The sequence below is a fragment of the Bubalus kerabau genome, chromosome 12 (genome assembly GCF_029407905.1).
Source record: "Bubalus kerabau isolate K-KA32 ecotype Philippines breed swamp buffalo chromosome 12, PCC_UOA_SB_1v2, whole genome shotgun sequence".
In the NCBI taxonomy this organism is placed as follows: domain Eukaryota; kingdom Metazoa; phylum Chordata; class Mammalia; order Artiodactyla; family Bovidae; genus Bubalus; species Bubalus kerabau.
The window spans coordinates 90394411-90407547 of record NC_073635.1 but is presented as its reverse complement, the minus strand read 5'-3'; the positions used below and the strand labels follow the sequence as shown (position 1 = coordinate 90407547).

General features: G+C 56.3%; 1 protein-coding gene across 2 annotated transcripts in view; it reads right to left on the bottom strand.

Annotated features, from left to right (window-relative positions):
- ATP11A (ATPase phospholipid transporting 11A) overlaps positions 1-13137 on the bottom strand; it is a 103006-nt gene that overhangs the window by 23522 nt on the left and 66347 nt on the right. For both annotated transcript variants that reach the window (XM_055543050.1, XM_055543051.1), the window contains exons 12-18: positions 12132-12329; positions 11295-11468; positions 10533-10696; positions 8836-8907; positions 7741-7814; positions 4521-4624; positions 2078-2259 (exon numbers count right to left, since the gene is read on the bottom strand). In XM_055543050.1, the coding sequence (XP_055399025.1) occupies positions 2078-2259; positions 4521-4624; positions 7741-7814; positions 8836-8907; positions 10533-10696; positions 11295-11468; positions 12132-12329 (968 nt within the window). The remainder of the gene's footprint in view (positions 1-2077; positions 2260-4520; positions 4625-7740; positions 7815-8835; positions 8908-10532; positions 10697-11294; positions 11469-12131; positions 12330-13137) is intronic.

Sequence of the window (13137 nt, the reverse complement as noted above, 5' to 3'; positions counted from 1 at the left end):
TGACATGCACCCCCTATTCTTTGTGCATAAAATGTCCTAATTTTGCCTCCTGTCCAATTGGAGCCCTGGTTCGCCTAAAGAACGTGAAACAGGAGGATGCCCGCCGTGGCCTGGGACTGGCTGACTGGCATCACAGGCCCCCTGAGCGTCAGACGCTGCAGGAAGCACTTGCCTGACACGTCTTGCCTTTGCTGAAACCTCACTGGAGGAGGACCGTTTGATGACCCTGTTCTACACGTGGAGAACGCAAAGCTTGCAGGGTTCACAGGACGTGTGTGAGGATAAACGGCCCTCTTGACCCTGGCGCGGCTGTCCTGCTGTCACACCCCGCCTGCCTCAGGGCGGGGCTGGGGGGTGGGGAGCGGAGGGCTGCCCTGTCTTCTGGGTCTTAGAGGCCTGACTGCCGACACGCGTGTATCAGGGGTGTGTCCTGTCTGTCCAGCGCCGAGAGGAAGGAAAGGAAAGGATTCTAACTGCGATGATCGGGGTAGAACCTGGCGGAAACTTCCTACTATTCTAGACACACAAAAAAAATCTGTGATTTCATCATTGTTTTAGGAAAAAGTAAATGAGGTTCAAAGGGATCTGTAAAGGTGCTGGCTAGAGATTTTAAAGAAATAACTTGTGGTCAAACAGAACCACTTCAAAGCCACCCGCTCCCGTGTCCCGGGGGTCCACTCTCCACGTCCTGAGGTCCCAGCTCCCCACCGAGGCCAACAGCTCCCACAGCACCTGAGAGGCCCTCGGCTGGCGAGGGTCCCTCCACCCATGAGAGCCTCCCCTTCCCCCCTACTTCCTCCAAAGACCAGTCCCCCCTCCCCAGACAAGCAGGCCCCTTCCGAACACCCTCCTCATCCTCACACATGACCCATCACCAAGCTGTCCGTGACCACAGCGGCTCTGTGCCGAGACGTGCTTCCAGAGGCAGAGGGGTCAGGACTTAAAATAAGAACAAAACCAGGCTGTCGGCCAACTGTCTGCTGAGACCGAGGACCCAGGGAATGCCAACCTCCAGGAAAAACGGAGGTTTTGAGACCAGGATCTAAATCCTGGACCAATACAGACCTCCAAGACCTTTAAACTGAGGGGCTTCCCTGGTGGTCCAGTGGTTAAGACTCCCCTTGCAACGCAGGGGACACCAGTTCAGTCCCTAGTCTGGGAAGATTCCACATGCCGTGGAGCAACTAAAGCTGTGCGCCATGGCTAAGGCTGTGCTCTAGAGCCCGGGAGCCGCGACCACTGAAGGCCCTGCACCAGAGCCTGTGCTCGGCAACGAGAGAAGCCACCGGAATAAAACCACGCACTGCGACGAGAGCAGCCGCCGCTCGCTGCAACCAGAGAAGGCCGTCGCGTGCAGCCACCAGCCCCAGCGCAACCAAGATAAGTGAGCATTAAATAAACAAACACTTTCAAACTCGCTGGGAAACAGAAGCTCAGTAATCTCCTCAAGTTCCTGTCTCATGCTTTTAAGTTGCGGTATTTTTTGTCTCTTTTCTTCAAAATAAACTATAATCTGTTCCTTTCACTGTGTTCTTCAGACAACACAGTGGACAGAGGGCTCCTTCCTGTCCCTCATGCAGAGTCGGGACAGGTCAGTCCTTCCTGTGCAGAATCTTGAAGATCTGTAGCTGGTAACCTGAGCAGCTATTCCGGTGGGCTTTTGCAATCTTCTACTTCATCATTTTGAATTTCTTCAGTGAGTCATGACAAAAACTGTTAAAGTCTAAAATGTTTACACTTGTATTTGGAAAGATCTAGGGACTCATCTAGGAAGAGATTCAGTTATTGATTCCATTGTAAAGAAGAACGGAAAAGCAGCCCTGTATCCTGACTGTTTGTAACCAGGTGTGGAACTGCTGGCACTCCTGCTCTCTCCTGGCAAAATGCGACTCACAGGCCTCTTACTGGTGGACAGTCAGGGATCACCCAGGCCTGACCCCTGACCCCGGCACGCTGCCACCCAGGGCAACTGGAGAGCCTGCCCGGGCAGACGACGCCCCCACCCCCGACCCTGGGCAGCCCCCGCTCCCCCTTCACACTATCACGGTTTCTGAGAACAAGCTCGGTGCGTCTTTACCGATCCTCCACCGCTGTGGCGCCGAGCAGCACCAGATCTGTCTCTATCTGCTCGTAGGCTTCTGCTAATTTCTTGTCTCGGTCCTGAAGCGCCACCTTGGCGTCCTGCAGCAGCTCGCGGATGCCTTCGTACTCTTCCGGGATGAGCGTCTTGTAGGCCACGCACAGGGTCCGGAGCCCCTCCTGCCGGACACACAGCAGCGCTGACCGCGGGCCCGAGGGTCACTCCCGGAAGCTCACACGGCAGCGCTGACCGCGGGCCCGAGGGTCACTCCCAGAAGCTTTCCCAACATCCGCTGTCCAGCTGAGGCGACAAAGCGGAGAACCAGAGACCCCCACCCACGGCGCCGGGCGTCTGCGGCTGAACCACTCGAGTGCACATTGAACACACACAGTCACGATCGACTGAGCGACTGCAAAGTGTTCAATCAGACTCGTAAGCACGGGAACACATAATACAAGCCAGGGCCATCGAAAGGCAAGACTTCAGTAACAAAGGTAAGAGGATAATAATCCAGAGTTGTCCCAGAATGCAGAATTGGAGTGGACGGTCAGCAGAAGCTTTAGGAATAAATGGAACCTTGTTTGTCAAAGCAGATATGGGGCTTCCCCACATGGAAACATGGAGCAGAAATGCTCTTCTCTACTCCTCCGGCTAAGTACTGATACTACTAAAAACCTGACACTGTATATAAAACAACACTGATATACAAGCCAGACAACCGCATTACAAGGAAAGAAAATTAGTCACTATCTCTTATAAACAAAGATGCAAAGACCTTCAACAGAATCTCGGTAAACTGAATCCAACAGCTTTTCCAAATGATTATCTACATGGCCAAGCGGGGTTTATCCTAGGAATGCAAGGCTGACTCAACACATGAGAATCAATGTCATACAGACACAAATAGAGTAAAGGAGGAAAGTCTCGTATGATGAACTCAACAGAGCCAAAAAAACAAAACCAAACCCCAGCATCTGACAAACCCCAACCCCTTTGCATGATTTTTGTTATTTTTCAGTCACTCAGTCATGTCCAGCTCTCTGTGACCCCATGGACTGCAGCACACCAGGCTTCCCTGTCCTTCACTATCTCCAGAGTTTGCTCAAACTCATGTCCACTGATGACTGGTGATGTCAGCCAACCATCTCGTCCTCTGTTGTCCTCTTCTCCTGATTAAACCACTCAGTAAACTAGGCGGGAAGGAACTTCCTCAACCTGATAAAAGTCACCCACGGAAGCTCAGCCAGCGTCATGCTCAGTCAGGAGAGGTGACGGTTATTCCCCGTAAGGTCAGGGACAAGGTACGGATGACTGCCTCCCCGTTCCTATTCAACACGGCACTGGCAGCCTCAACCAGAGCAAACAGGCAAGGAAAACAGGCATCCAAGTTGGAAAGGAGGAAATGGTGATAGGATTTTATACGTAGAAAACTCAAAGGATTTCACACACAAAAACGCTGGAACTAGTAATAGACGAATTCGGTAAAGGTGCAGAATACAAAGTCAGCATAAAAAACAGTTGCATATTCTATACACTAACTACCCAAAAATAAAACAATCTAGAAAGGAAGTTGAGAAAACAATTCCATTTACAATAGCATCAAAAAGAATAAAATACCTAAGAATGAGCTAAACCATGGAGGCGGGTGAAGGACTCGTAGACCGAAAACTACAATACGTTGCTGAAAGACGTCACGGGAGACCTAAGCAGGTGGAAGGTGTCCTGTGTGTATTAATTCCAAGCCAATATGCTCAGGATGGCAGTACTATCCAGCATGAACTACAGACTCTGTGCAACCCTGATCAGAATCCCAATGGCATTCTGAGGGAATGGGAAAACCCACCCTAAAATTCACGTGGAATCTCAAGGGACTCAGAATAACCAACAATCTTGTAAAAGAAGAACAAGGCTGAAAGACGCACTCACGTTTCTGATTTCAAAAGTCACAGGAAAGAGATAAGTAACCAAAACAGTGTGGTCTCAGCATAAAGACAGAGACCAACACAACAGACCTGGGAGCCCAAAAGGGAACGCTTGCATATGTGGCTGCACGACTTTCTACAGGGATGCCAAGGCCGTCCAACAGGGAGAGAATACTCTTGTTCAACCAACGGTCCTGAGACAAACCTCTGAGGTCCTAAGAACAGACTGAGTACTCGCTTCAGGTGAAACGTGGGAGAAAACTGAACGGGTCAAGTCGCAACAGAAAGCGCCAGTCCCTAGAAATCCTCGGGACGGAGCTCTCTCTCCAACAGCATCACACTGTGCTTGTCATTCTGGACGAAACGCACGCCCCTCCAGCCACCAAACGCCAACGGAAGGCTGTGGGGGGCGGTGCCCCACTGGAGGGGACGCGGCTCCCTCCTGCCGCCCACCCACCCCCACCCCCCGCCACGGGAGAAGAGGCACAAGAACCCCCCCCAACTCCCCTGCGTCTCACCACCGCGTTGCGCTCCACTCTGGATTGGATCTGGTCCACTTTGCCTTCTATCACTCGGGGAAATATGGAAGAATCTGCTCCTTTGCAAAACAGGTAAATTTCTCCTAGAAAATGAGGTGAGAAGACTTTCATTGACTCACACTAAGGGGAAGACAGAGACACCTTTCAAACGATGCTTTTATTAAAAACAAAACCGGGGCACTAGTGCCGAGGCTGCTGCAGAAATGTGGACAGACCAGGTGACCTGTGAACTTGGGAGAAAGTCAAGGCCACGGACTCCCGCCCCCACAAAGCCTCATCTCATTCCAACAACCCCAGCGCCTCAGGGAAGTCGGGAACAAGGACACTGGCTCCAGGCAGCCTTCCTCCCGTCACTTCCACCAGCTCCCTGGCAAGGATGCGAGTGAGGGATGAACCACCGCAGGACCGGGCTGGGGGGTTGGGCGTAAAGATGCAAGGGTGTGGCCGACCCCAAATGGGCAGTGAGCTTTTGGGGCACTGGACGTGACCATCGGACCATCCTCTGCATGCACAAGAGTTACAAGAAGCATCTATGATACTACCCCACCCCCCACCTGCTGCCCCGGTCACTTCACATGTCAGTGCTGGGGGGCAGGCTCCTCCCCCCTCGAGATGGAAGGCTCTCCCTTAGTCAGGTCAGGGTGGAGGGGACTCGGCATCCACGCCGACCCACAGGTTGCTGGCACCGGGCTCCTCTTTTACAAGGAATCTCTTGGCCTGCAAAGCACACAGCTCTGCTCGTGTAAACACCCAGGGGCTTGTCTCTGGAACCTGGGTCTCTTCTGAATTTGTCTTCAGACAGAAATCTTGAACGCCTAGGAGAAGCCTGCACACTCTTGGCCCTTGACCCAGGACTGCTGGTCGTGCGCCCGCCAGCCTGGCACGGAATCCACGAGGGCACCAGCTGTGGTTTCCACGCAATGCTCACACGTCACATGACACAGAACAAGTTCTGTGGTGCAGCCAACTCTGCATAGTGATGCAGTCTTGAACAGTAATTCTTTGTCCTAAATTCTTTGACTAATTCTTTGACTCACGGTAACGGCTTGTGAACGACTGAGATTTCCCACCGTCCTGACCTGTCTTCCCTCTGTACCCGCTGGAGTGTGAGATGCGTTTAGCCTAAAGCTGTGGTCAAGCAGACAGAGAACGTCCAGAGTGCAAGGCCACACGTAAGGGCCAGAGAAGACAGCACTGGGCAGCGGCTTTAGCTCCTGCTGCTCCGGTCTTGTAAAGGACTGAGAAGTGACGCCTCCAGAACAGTGCCCGCACACGGCTGTGACTGACTGGGTGGGCACCTGGGTCGGGCAGCGCCCGTGGCTGCAGAGGCTTCCAGGGCAGGTCGCTGAGTTCCGGGCTGCAGGGGCTCTCGTCTCCGTCCTGCCCAGGAGGCTGTCACTCTGTGCGGCCGGTGTCAATGCCAGGGAGGAATCACTGCTTAGAGAACAACTTCCTTAATTAATGGAGAAGGGAATGGCAACCCACTCCGGTACTCTTGCCTGGAGAATTCCATGGACAGAGGAGCTTGGTGGGCTACAGTCCACTGGGGGGTCACAAAGAGTCAAACACAACTGAGTGACTAACACTTTCACTTTCACACTTTCTTTGATTAAACAGTCAGTGCCTCTGGATTAGCTGCTGCCACAGCGGGTTCCAACAGCCCGGCCTCTCCCATGAAGCCCCGAGAGGTGCCCCAGGAAATCTCGAGGAAAGGACTTTCAGCAGCCCTCGGTTCCCACAGCCAGCGCCTGCTCCAGGCTCGGCCACGCTGCTCATGGCCAAGGGCAGCAGTTTGCGCAGATGTGCGGTCCAGCCCCGGGTGCGAGTGGTGCTCCAGGCAGCCCAGGACAGCGTGCGGACGGGGCGGAGGATGGGGTGTGAGCAGTGGGGGCATCGTTTCCCGCCACGGTGGGCGTGACAGCCGGCTCGCAGGCTGCCCCCGAGACGGTTCACCTCCTAGACCGCACATCGTATGCCTGCAGTCACAGGACAAGGAGCCTGATGGTGTGAACCTCAGCAGCCAAACACCTGCACCCTGGATAAGCCGAGCGCCGCCCAGAGGCAGCGGAGGCAGCACAGGCGACCGGGACTCATCTCCAAACACGATGGGCAGTGCGCTGCCCACGTCCCGCCGGCCCCATGGCCACGTGTTACAGGACCATCAACATAAAGTACGTGACCTTTCGCGGTGCTCACTGGTGTGAGCCTCATGGGTGGAGCTATCACGTCTGACAACCGGTTGGAGGCGAGGGAGCCATGCAGGTCAGAGAACCAGCCCCGACTTGCCCGTGTTCCCCAGGGCATGGAGCCTGGTTCCCGGGATGCGGCTAAAAGATGGGCTTCGGCAGCCGCCCCGACGTCCCCACCAGCTCAGGAGACAGAGCAGGCACTTCTGGTCAACATGGTGTGAGGACCATGGTGACGTGGAACCCTCCCACGTGCCCTCAGCCGCCTTCAGGCTGGCTCTGTTTATAGTTTCAGGGCAGCGTCTCCATCTGCCTGCTCGCCGGGCAGGTTTCCAAAGAGAGAAACATAGCCTGGTATGGTCTAGTTTCAAGAAACAAAAGTGAGTAGGATCCCACATCTCTTGGTAAGATGCCATGGGAAATGGAGTTAGCAAGCTGAGTCCAACGATGTCGACCAAGCACTCGGCACTGCGGGGGCGGGCACACTGTTGACCAAGTGTGGTGCCCTGTTCAGGACGCCTGCAGCCCAGAAAGGATGGGAGAGCTGACAGTCCATCAGGCTGAGGAGACCACGGAGGCCTCCGACAGGTGGTCAGGGAGGTGTCCTAGGAGAGGCTCTGAGCAGGGAGAGTCCAGACCAGGGGGGGATCTGAAGGGGGAGAGTCCAGACCAGGAGAGGGTCTGAGGCGGGGGTCCAGACCAGGGGAGGGTCTGAGGCGCGGATGGGGTGGGGGACCCAGGATGCAGGCTGCCTTGTGTGTAAACTGAGGGGTGGGTGAGGAGTCGCCCTCGGGATGGGTCACCAGACTTCCCCTTGAGGGAAAATCCAAGGATGACTAAGCCAGCCTAAGATACTGGGGCCCAAACAGGGCTGGAGGTGAACAGCTAGTGCAGATTTGTCTGTGTTTAAAAGGGAGAACAAATGGTTAAACCCTTAGAGCCTCACAGACTTTAGGCATCAGAATAAAGCACAACCACAAGGGACCATTTGACAAAGGAAAAGAAATCTCTACCTGCAGCAGACTTGACAATTACACTCATCCGCCTTCTTACTGAGTCAAAGCTCAAAATCTCCAGCAACTCAAACCTGAAAGAGAGACTGAAAACTCGTTTTGACGTTCATGCGGCTCCGTGAGTCACAGCATCTGGGTGACGACCAGCCTCCCCTGCGGGTGACATGGCCCCTAAAGCAGCGGGTGGGTGTCAGCTGGGCACGGCTGTGAGGCTGCCCAGGAATCCCCGGCTGCACCAAGCGGTGGAGATGGCCTGAGAGGTGCTCTCACCTGCCTGTCCAGCTGGAGACCAGGAGCCGGACAGCAGGGTCACTGCCCTCCCAGGGGTCACACCACAGCGCCCGGAGGCCCCCAAGTGCTTTGGGGAGGAGCCGCGGCTGACCGTGGCTGGAGAACCCAGAAGCTCCTTCTGGAGTCAAGGGTTCACCACCTCCCCCACACCGTGGGAGTCTACTTTTCCAGAACAGAAATTTAAAATCCTGTTCTTTGAGATCATCGTCACCAAAGGTTATATTCCTTACCAACTGCGCCATCTGCATGACAGCCCAGTAATGCTTATTACCAAGGAGAGACGGACAACCCCATCGTCCAAGTCAAAATCGAGACACACCACGTGTCCCCGGGACCAGCACTTTCAGGCTGGACAGTCCCTGAAGGTCGATATGGAAAGGGAACCCCCCCCAGTCCATCTCCTGCTCAGTGTTTCTACAGGACCCCACACTCCACGGCCTGGAACGGGCTCTGAGGACACAGGGTCCCGGGGCCACTCCAGGGGGAGGCCTTACGTCTTCCCTCTTGTGGGGGTCAGAGCATGGCCTCGGGGTGTCAGAACGGACTAGAAGGTTCCCGAACTCCTGCAGTGAGATGGACACCACATGGCTTCACCCAAGCCTGCTGGACGCTGCAGCACCACCCGACCCCGCGCCTAAGTGTCCAGCGCAGACTCCCAGGGCGTTCTGGCAACGCTCTTGGGGTCGTTACTGAGAAGAGGGAGGAAGAGTCATGGGAAAAGTACAGAGAATTTGGTATTTTCTCCGGTAAGAAAACGCTGGGAAGACAATGCTACATTCCCCTCCCATCCAGGGGTGTCCTCACCTCTCGATGTCATTGTCCCTGTTCAGCAGCTCCATGTAATTGTCCTTCAGCCTCAGGTATGTGAAGCCAAATCTGCAGGGCAGACAAACCCAGGGGTTAATGTGGACCTCTTTCCTCCTCACAGGTATTTCTGTTTCATACTTTGGGAAAGCTTTCCTTTGGGAGAAGAAATGCTTCTAGTAAAATGGAGACTGTAAGCTGCGTGGCGAAGTCAGTGCTGAATTTATTCACTGTCTGAGAAAAATCTCCATGAGCCCAGGGAACTGGACGTGGGAGCGGCCGCTCAGCGCGTCACGCGTGATGAGCTGTTTCCTACTGGTGACGCTGCAGGGCAGCAGGTCTGGGGACTGGGCCCTGTCTCTACTATCAGGGGGGCCCTTCAGAGGTCGGTTACGACGTCAGAACTAGGACTCTGGGAGCCTGTCAGTCTCCAGGCGGACGCTCGGGCTACTGACAAGGAAACCACACCCCAGCTCAACACGGGGCCGCAGGGCACTCGACTCGTGACATCCATCCAGCACCGGCAGGTGCGGGAGCTCCACCCACACCGGTCCAGCGACGGGCTAGAGGAAAGGCCTGGCTCTTGGTGCAAGGAGCTCACGGGAGGAGGACACACTCGAGCACTGCAGCAGCCCTGACAGAGCGAAGGCGCTGGAGCCCGTGGGCCAGGGCCCGCTGGCCTGGCGGGAGCTGCTGCTGGAGGAGAGGCGGCTCAGGGCTGGGCCCTGCGACTGAATGTCCCTTACTGCCTGAGCGCTTGTTTTCCAAGAGACAGATCTCACTCGCTCTGAGAACTCTCCCCTAGGTGCTCGTGAATACGTATGTTGAATACACAACACACACACCTGATATCACTGTCAAATTGCAGGAAAAATGCAGCGTTTAGTTCACGACAAAAACATGGTTCCAATTAGACTAGGGGTGTCTGATGCCCATGCTCCGAGGGCAGTGAAGGGGAAGGTAAGAGCCCTTGCTGATTTTTTAACTGAAGGAAGCGGGCTCACTCTATGGTGAGTTTCAGATGTACAGCAGCGTGACTTGGTTCTTTACGCAGCTCACATTCTGCTACAAGTTGTTAGGAGGCTCTGGCTTAGTTCTGTGCTATGCAGTGAATCCTGCACCTTCAGAGTTAAATCAGGGTCATCGGCGATGAGAACGGGACGACGTGAAATTACCATCTGGAGAAAAGTGTTCTCCCAAGTGTTTGCGTGGAGCCCTGTGTCAGGAGGCAGCAACAACGCCCAGTAAAGAGACATGAAGGAGCTGGTGGGACAGGACTCACAGGAGCGAGCGGTGAGAGAGCCGCAGCATCCAGCCCAGCCCTTTTCACGCTGTGGGACTCTGCGGAAGTTGCTTGACCTCTCTGGACATCAATTTTTTAGGATGGATGAGGAAGACTTGTCATAAAGGATTCTAAGACTGCATCTTAAAAATGTCTGTGAGTGTTTGCAGTGGCCTCTAGTTTATGCAGAAATTAGGAGGGAAACTACCATCTAAGACAGCAGGAGGAACCCACATCCACTGCCGTGGCAATCAGAGGACGGCCTGAGCCCAGAGGCAGTGACCGCCTGGCCCCCACCCCAGCAGAACGGCCCAGGCCCAGGGGCCTGGTCAGGATGCTCCCAGGACACGTCCACGGTGACGGTGGACACGCCCAGAACACCCTGCCTCCAGGACCAGAATCGCCCAACACGCACCTCTGGATGCCCTCGACCAGGGCCACCTCGTCGGGCGAGGATGAGATGTATGCGGAGCGCTTCCCCGAGTCCGGTGACTTCTGGGGCCCATCCACCTCATCGTCATCCTTCACCTGGATGGTGTGGCAGAGACAGAGGGCCCGGAAAAACAGCTCCTCCCGCTCCTGAAACACAGCACGACCCACAGCTCTAAGCACGTCCACTTAAGACAGAAGAAACCCAAACAGAAGACGACAACCAACGCAGCCGGGCCTGCAGCCGTCGGGGGTGGGGAAGTGTTAGCTCTGCCCCTGGGGGTGGCGGCGGAGTCCAGGCCAGACGAGATGGACGTGGACTCAGGGAGGCGGCAGGTCCAAGTTTCTGGAAGGGCCTCCTGGGTGACCGCTGACGAGGGCAACGGCCCTCCTTGAGGGAGTGAGACCTGGAGCCACAGCGGCAGGCTGTGTGTGTGCGTGTGCACGTGCGTGCGTGCGTGTGCACAACTGTACAGCTTGTGTGAGCACAGGTGTGCCCGTGTCTGTGAGTGTGACCATGCGTGAGCACGCACGTCTGCAGGGTCCCCTACTCTTAGTGTGACGTGAGCGGTCTCCAGCCCCGACGAGACGGCCGGATTCACTGGGGACGCCCACGGGGACGCCTGCACCCACGTCTTTTCTTCCTGCGAGTCCCAGACCCTGGGACAGGAGGTGCCCTTGCTGTGTCCTGAGACATGCCCGTGGGAAGGGAGCGGGCAGGACGAGGGCGGGAAGCACGACCACCTACCCGCCCACTGGCGCCCGGGGAGGCGTCGATCATGTCGATGGCGGAGGCGTCAGGGAGCACCTGGCCGTTGCAGACGGCGTGCGGCACGCACACGTGGCCCTCCACGCAGCACTCCTTGAACTCCATGTTGTTCTCCGTGAGGGTGCCCGTCTTGTCCGTGAACACATACTCCACCTGCGGACACGGCTCTGCTGCCAGTGCTGCCCCCGAGGGGTGCGGAACCCCGGCCTCCGCCCCCTCCACAGTGCACTCCAGGAGCACCCCACAGTGCTCCTGCTCGGGGCTCCCACCCACGTGCCCTCTGCAGGGCAGCTCCCAGCTATCACGCCCACTCAGCAGGTCAAGACAGCACAGAGCTCAGGTCCCAAGCTGGCAGCCTGGAGCAGCTCAGTGGAGGGGTTTTGAACTCGCTTTGTGCCCGAGACTGAAGCTCAGTCTCACTCTGCCCACCCTGATGGTGGTGACCCCGGGCCATGAGGCCTGAGAGGACGGCTGGGGAGCTGGGGGCTCACTGCCGGTGCACCCCAACCCAGGCCCCCGAAACGCAGAATCAGCACCGCTTAGCAAGGCCACGGGTGAGCTGGTGCGGTGAGTGAACGTCACGAGTCTGCCTAACCTGTCGACACAGAAGCACCACCTCTCTCACACAAGGAGGGGGAATCTGCTGCCGTCTTTCGGGTGTAAGTCGTATCTGCTCAGGGATGGCAGCGTCCCCCTCCGAACACCCAGGGCGTCTGCTGCAGGCTGAGAGTCACATGTCCTCTGGAAACCCAAGGACGCAGGTGCGAGGGGCTCCCCCGCCAACCAGCGAGAGAAGACACTTCCAGAGACACTGACCTGCCCCAGCTCCTCGTTCAGATCCGAGGTGTTGACCAGCGGCCCTTCCCCCATCTCCTCGTCAAACATCTCCTCGTCCCAGGTGAGGAAGTAGGAGCCCAGGAACTTCTGCAACTCCACGGTGACGTACATGGACACGGGAATGATGTAGTTGAAGAGAACCATGAAGGCCAGGAAGTCCGTGAAGGCTCTGAGGAACTGAGACGGCGCAGCGTGGTCACGGCCAGCACTGCACAGCGGGAGCTCAGCCGCCTGCTTTCCTGTCTCAGCTTAGCTGGCCCAGCTCAGCAAGTGCTGCTTTTGAATGCAGGTGCTTCAGACCCAAAGGCGAAGACCACCTGGGGCGTCGGGGGCCGCCTGCTTTCCTGTCTGCCCACTTGGGCGCCGAGGCTGGCCCAGGATGGGAGCGGCCCCACACCTGTGCTGCTGGTGGGCGGGGTGGGGGGAGGGCCACCTGTGAGTCACACCTGGAGACAGCGGGGGCCTCCCGCCGAGAGCCCGGAGGACACCAAACAGGGGATAATTGTTTCCTCTGAGATTCCAACAAATGACCTAGCTCAGGTCTGGATAAGCGGCTTTTCTGTCTAGTTTCGTCCTTATTTCTGAGCCATTTAGTCTCCTGGGAGGCTGGACTGAGCTCAGGAAAGAGGCAGGGGCCCAGGCTGGGATCTGCACATGGCTCAGGCAGATGCGGTAGGCCCAGCCAGAAAACGGCACCATTTTAAGCAGAACAAGTGGAAGTGGAAGGGAAGTCGCTCAGTCGTGTCCGACTCTTTGCAACCCCATGGACCGTAACCTATCAGGCTCCTACGACCATGGGATTTTCCAGGCAAGAATGCTGGAGTGGGTGGCCATTTCCTACTCTAGGGGATCGTCCCGACCCAGGGATCGAACCCGGGTCTCCTGCATTGCAGGCAGATGCTTTACCATCTGAGCCACCAGGGAAGCCCCTAAGTAGAGGAGATTTAATCAAATTAACACACGGGACTTGCCTGGTGGTCCAGTG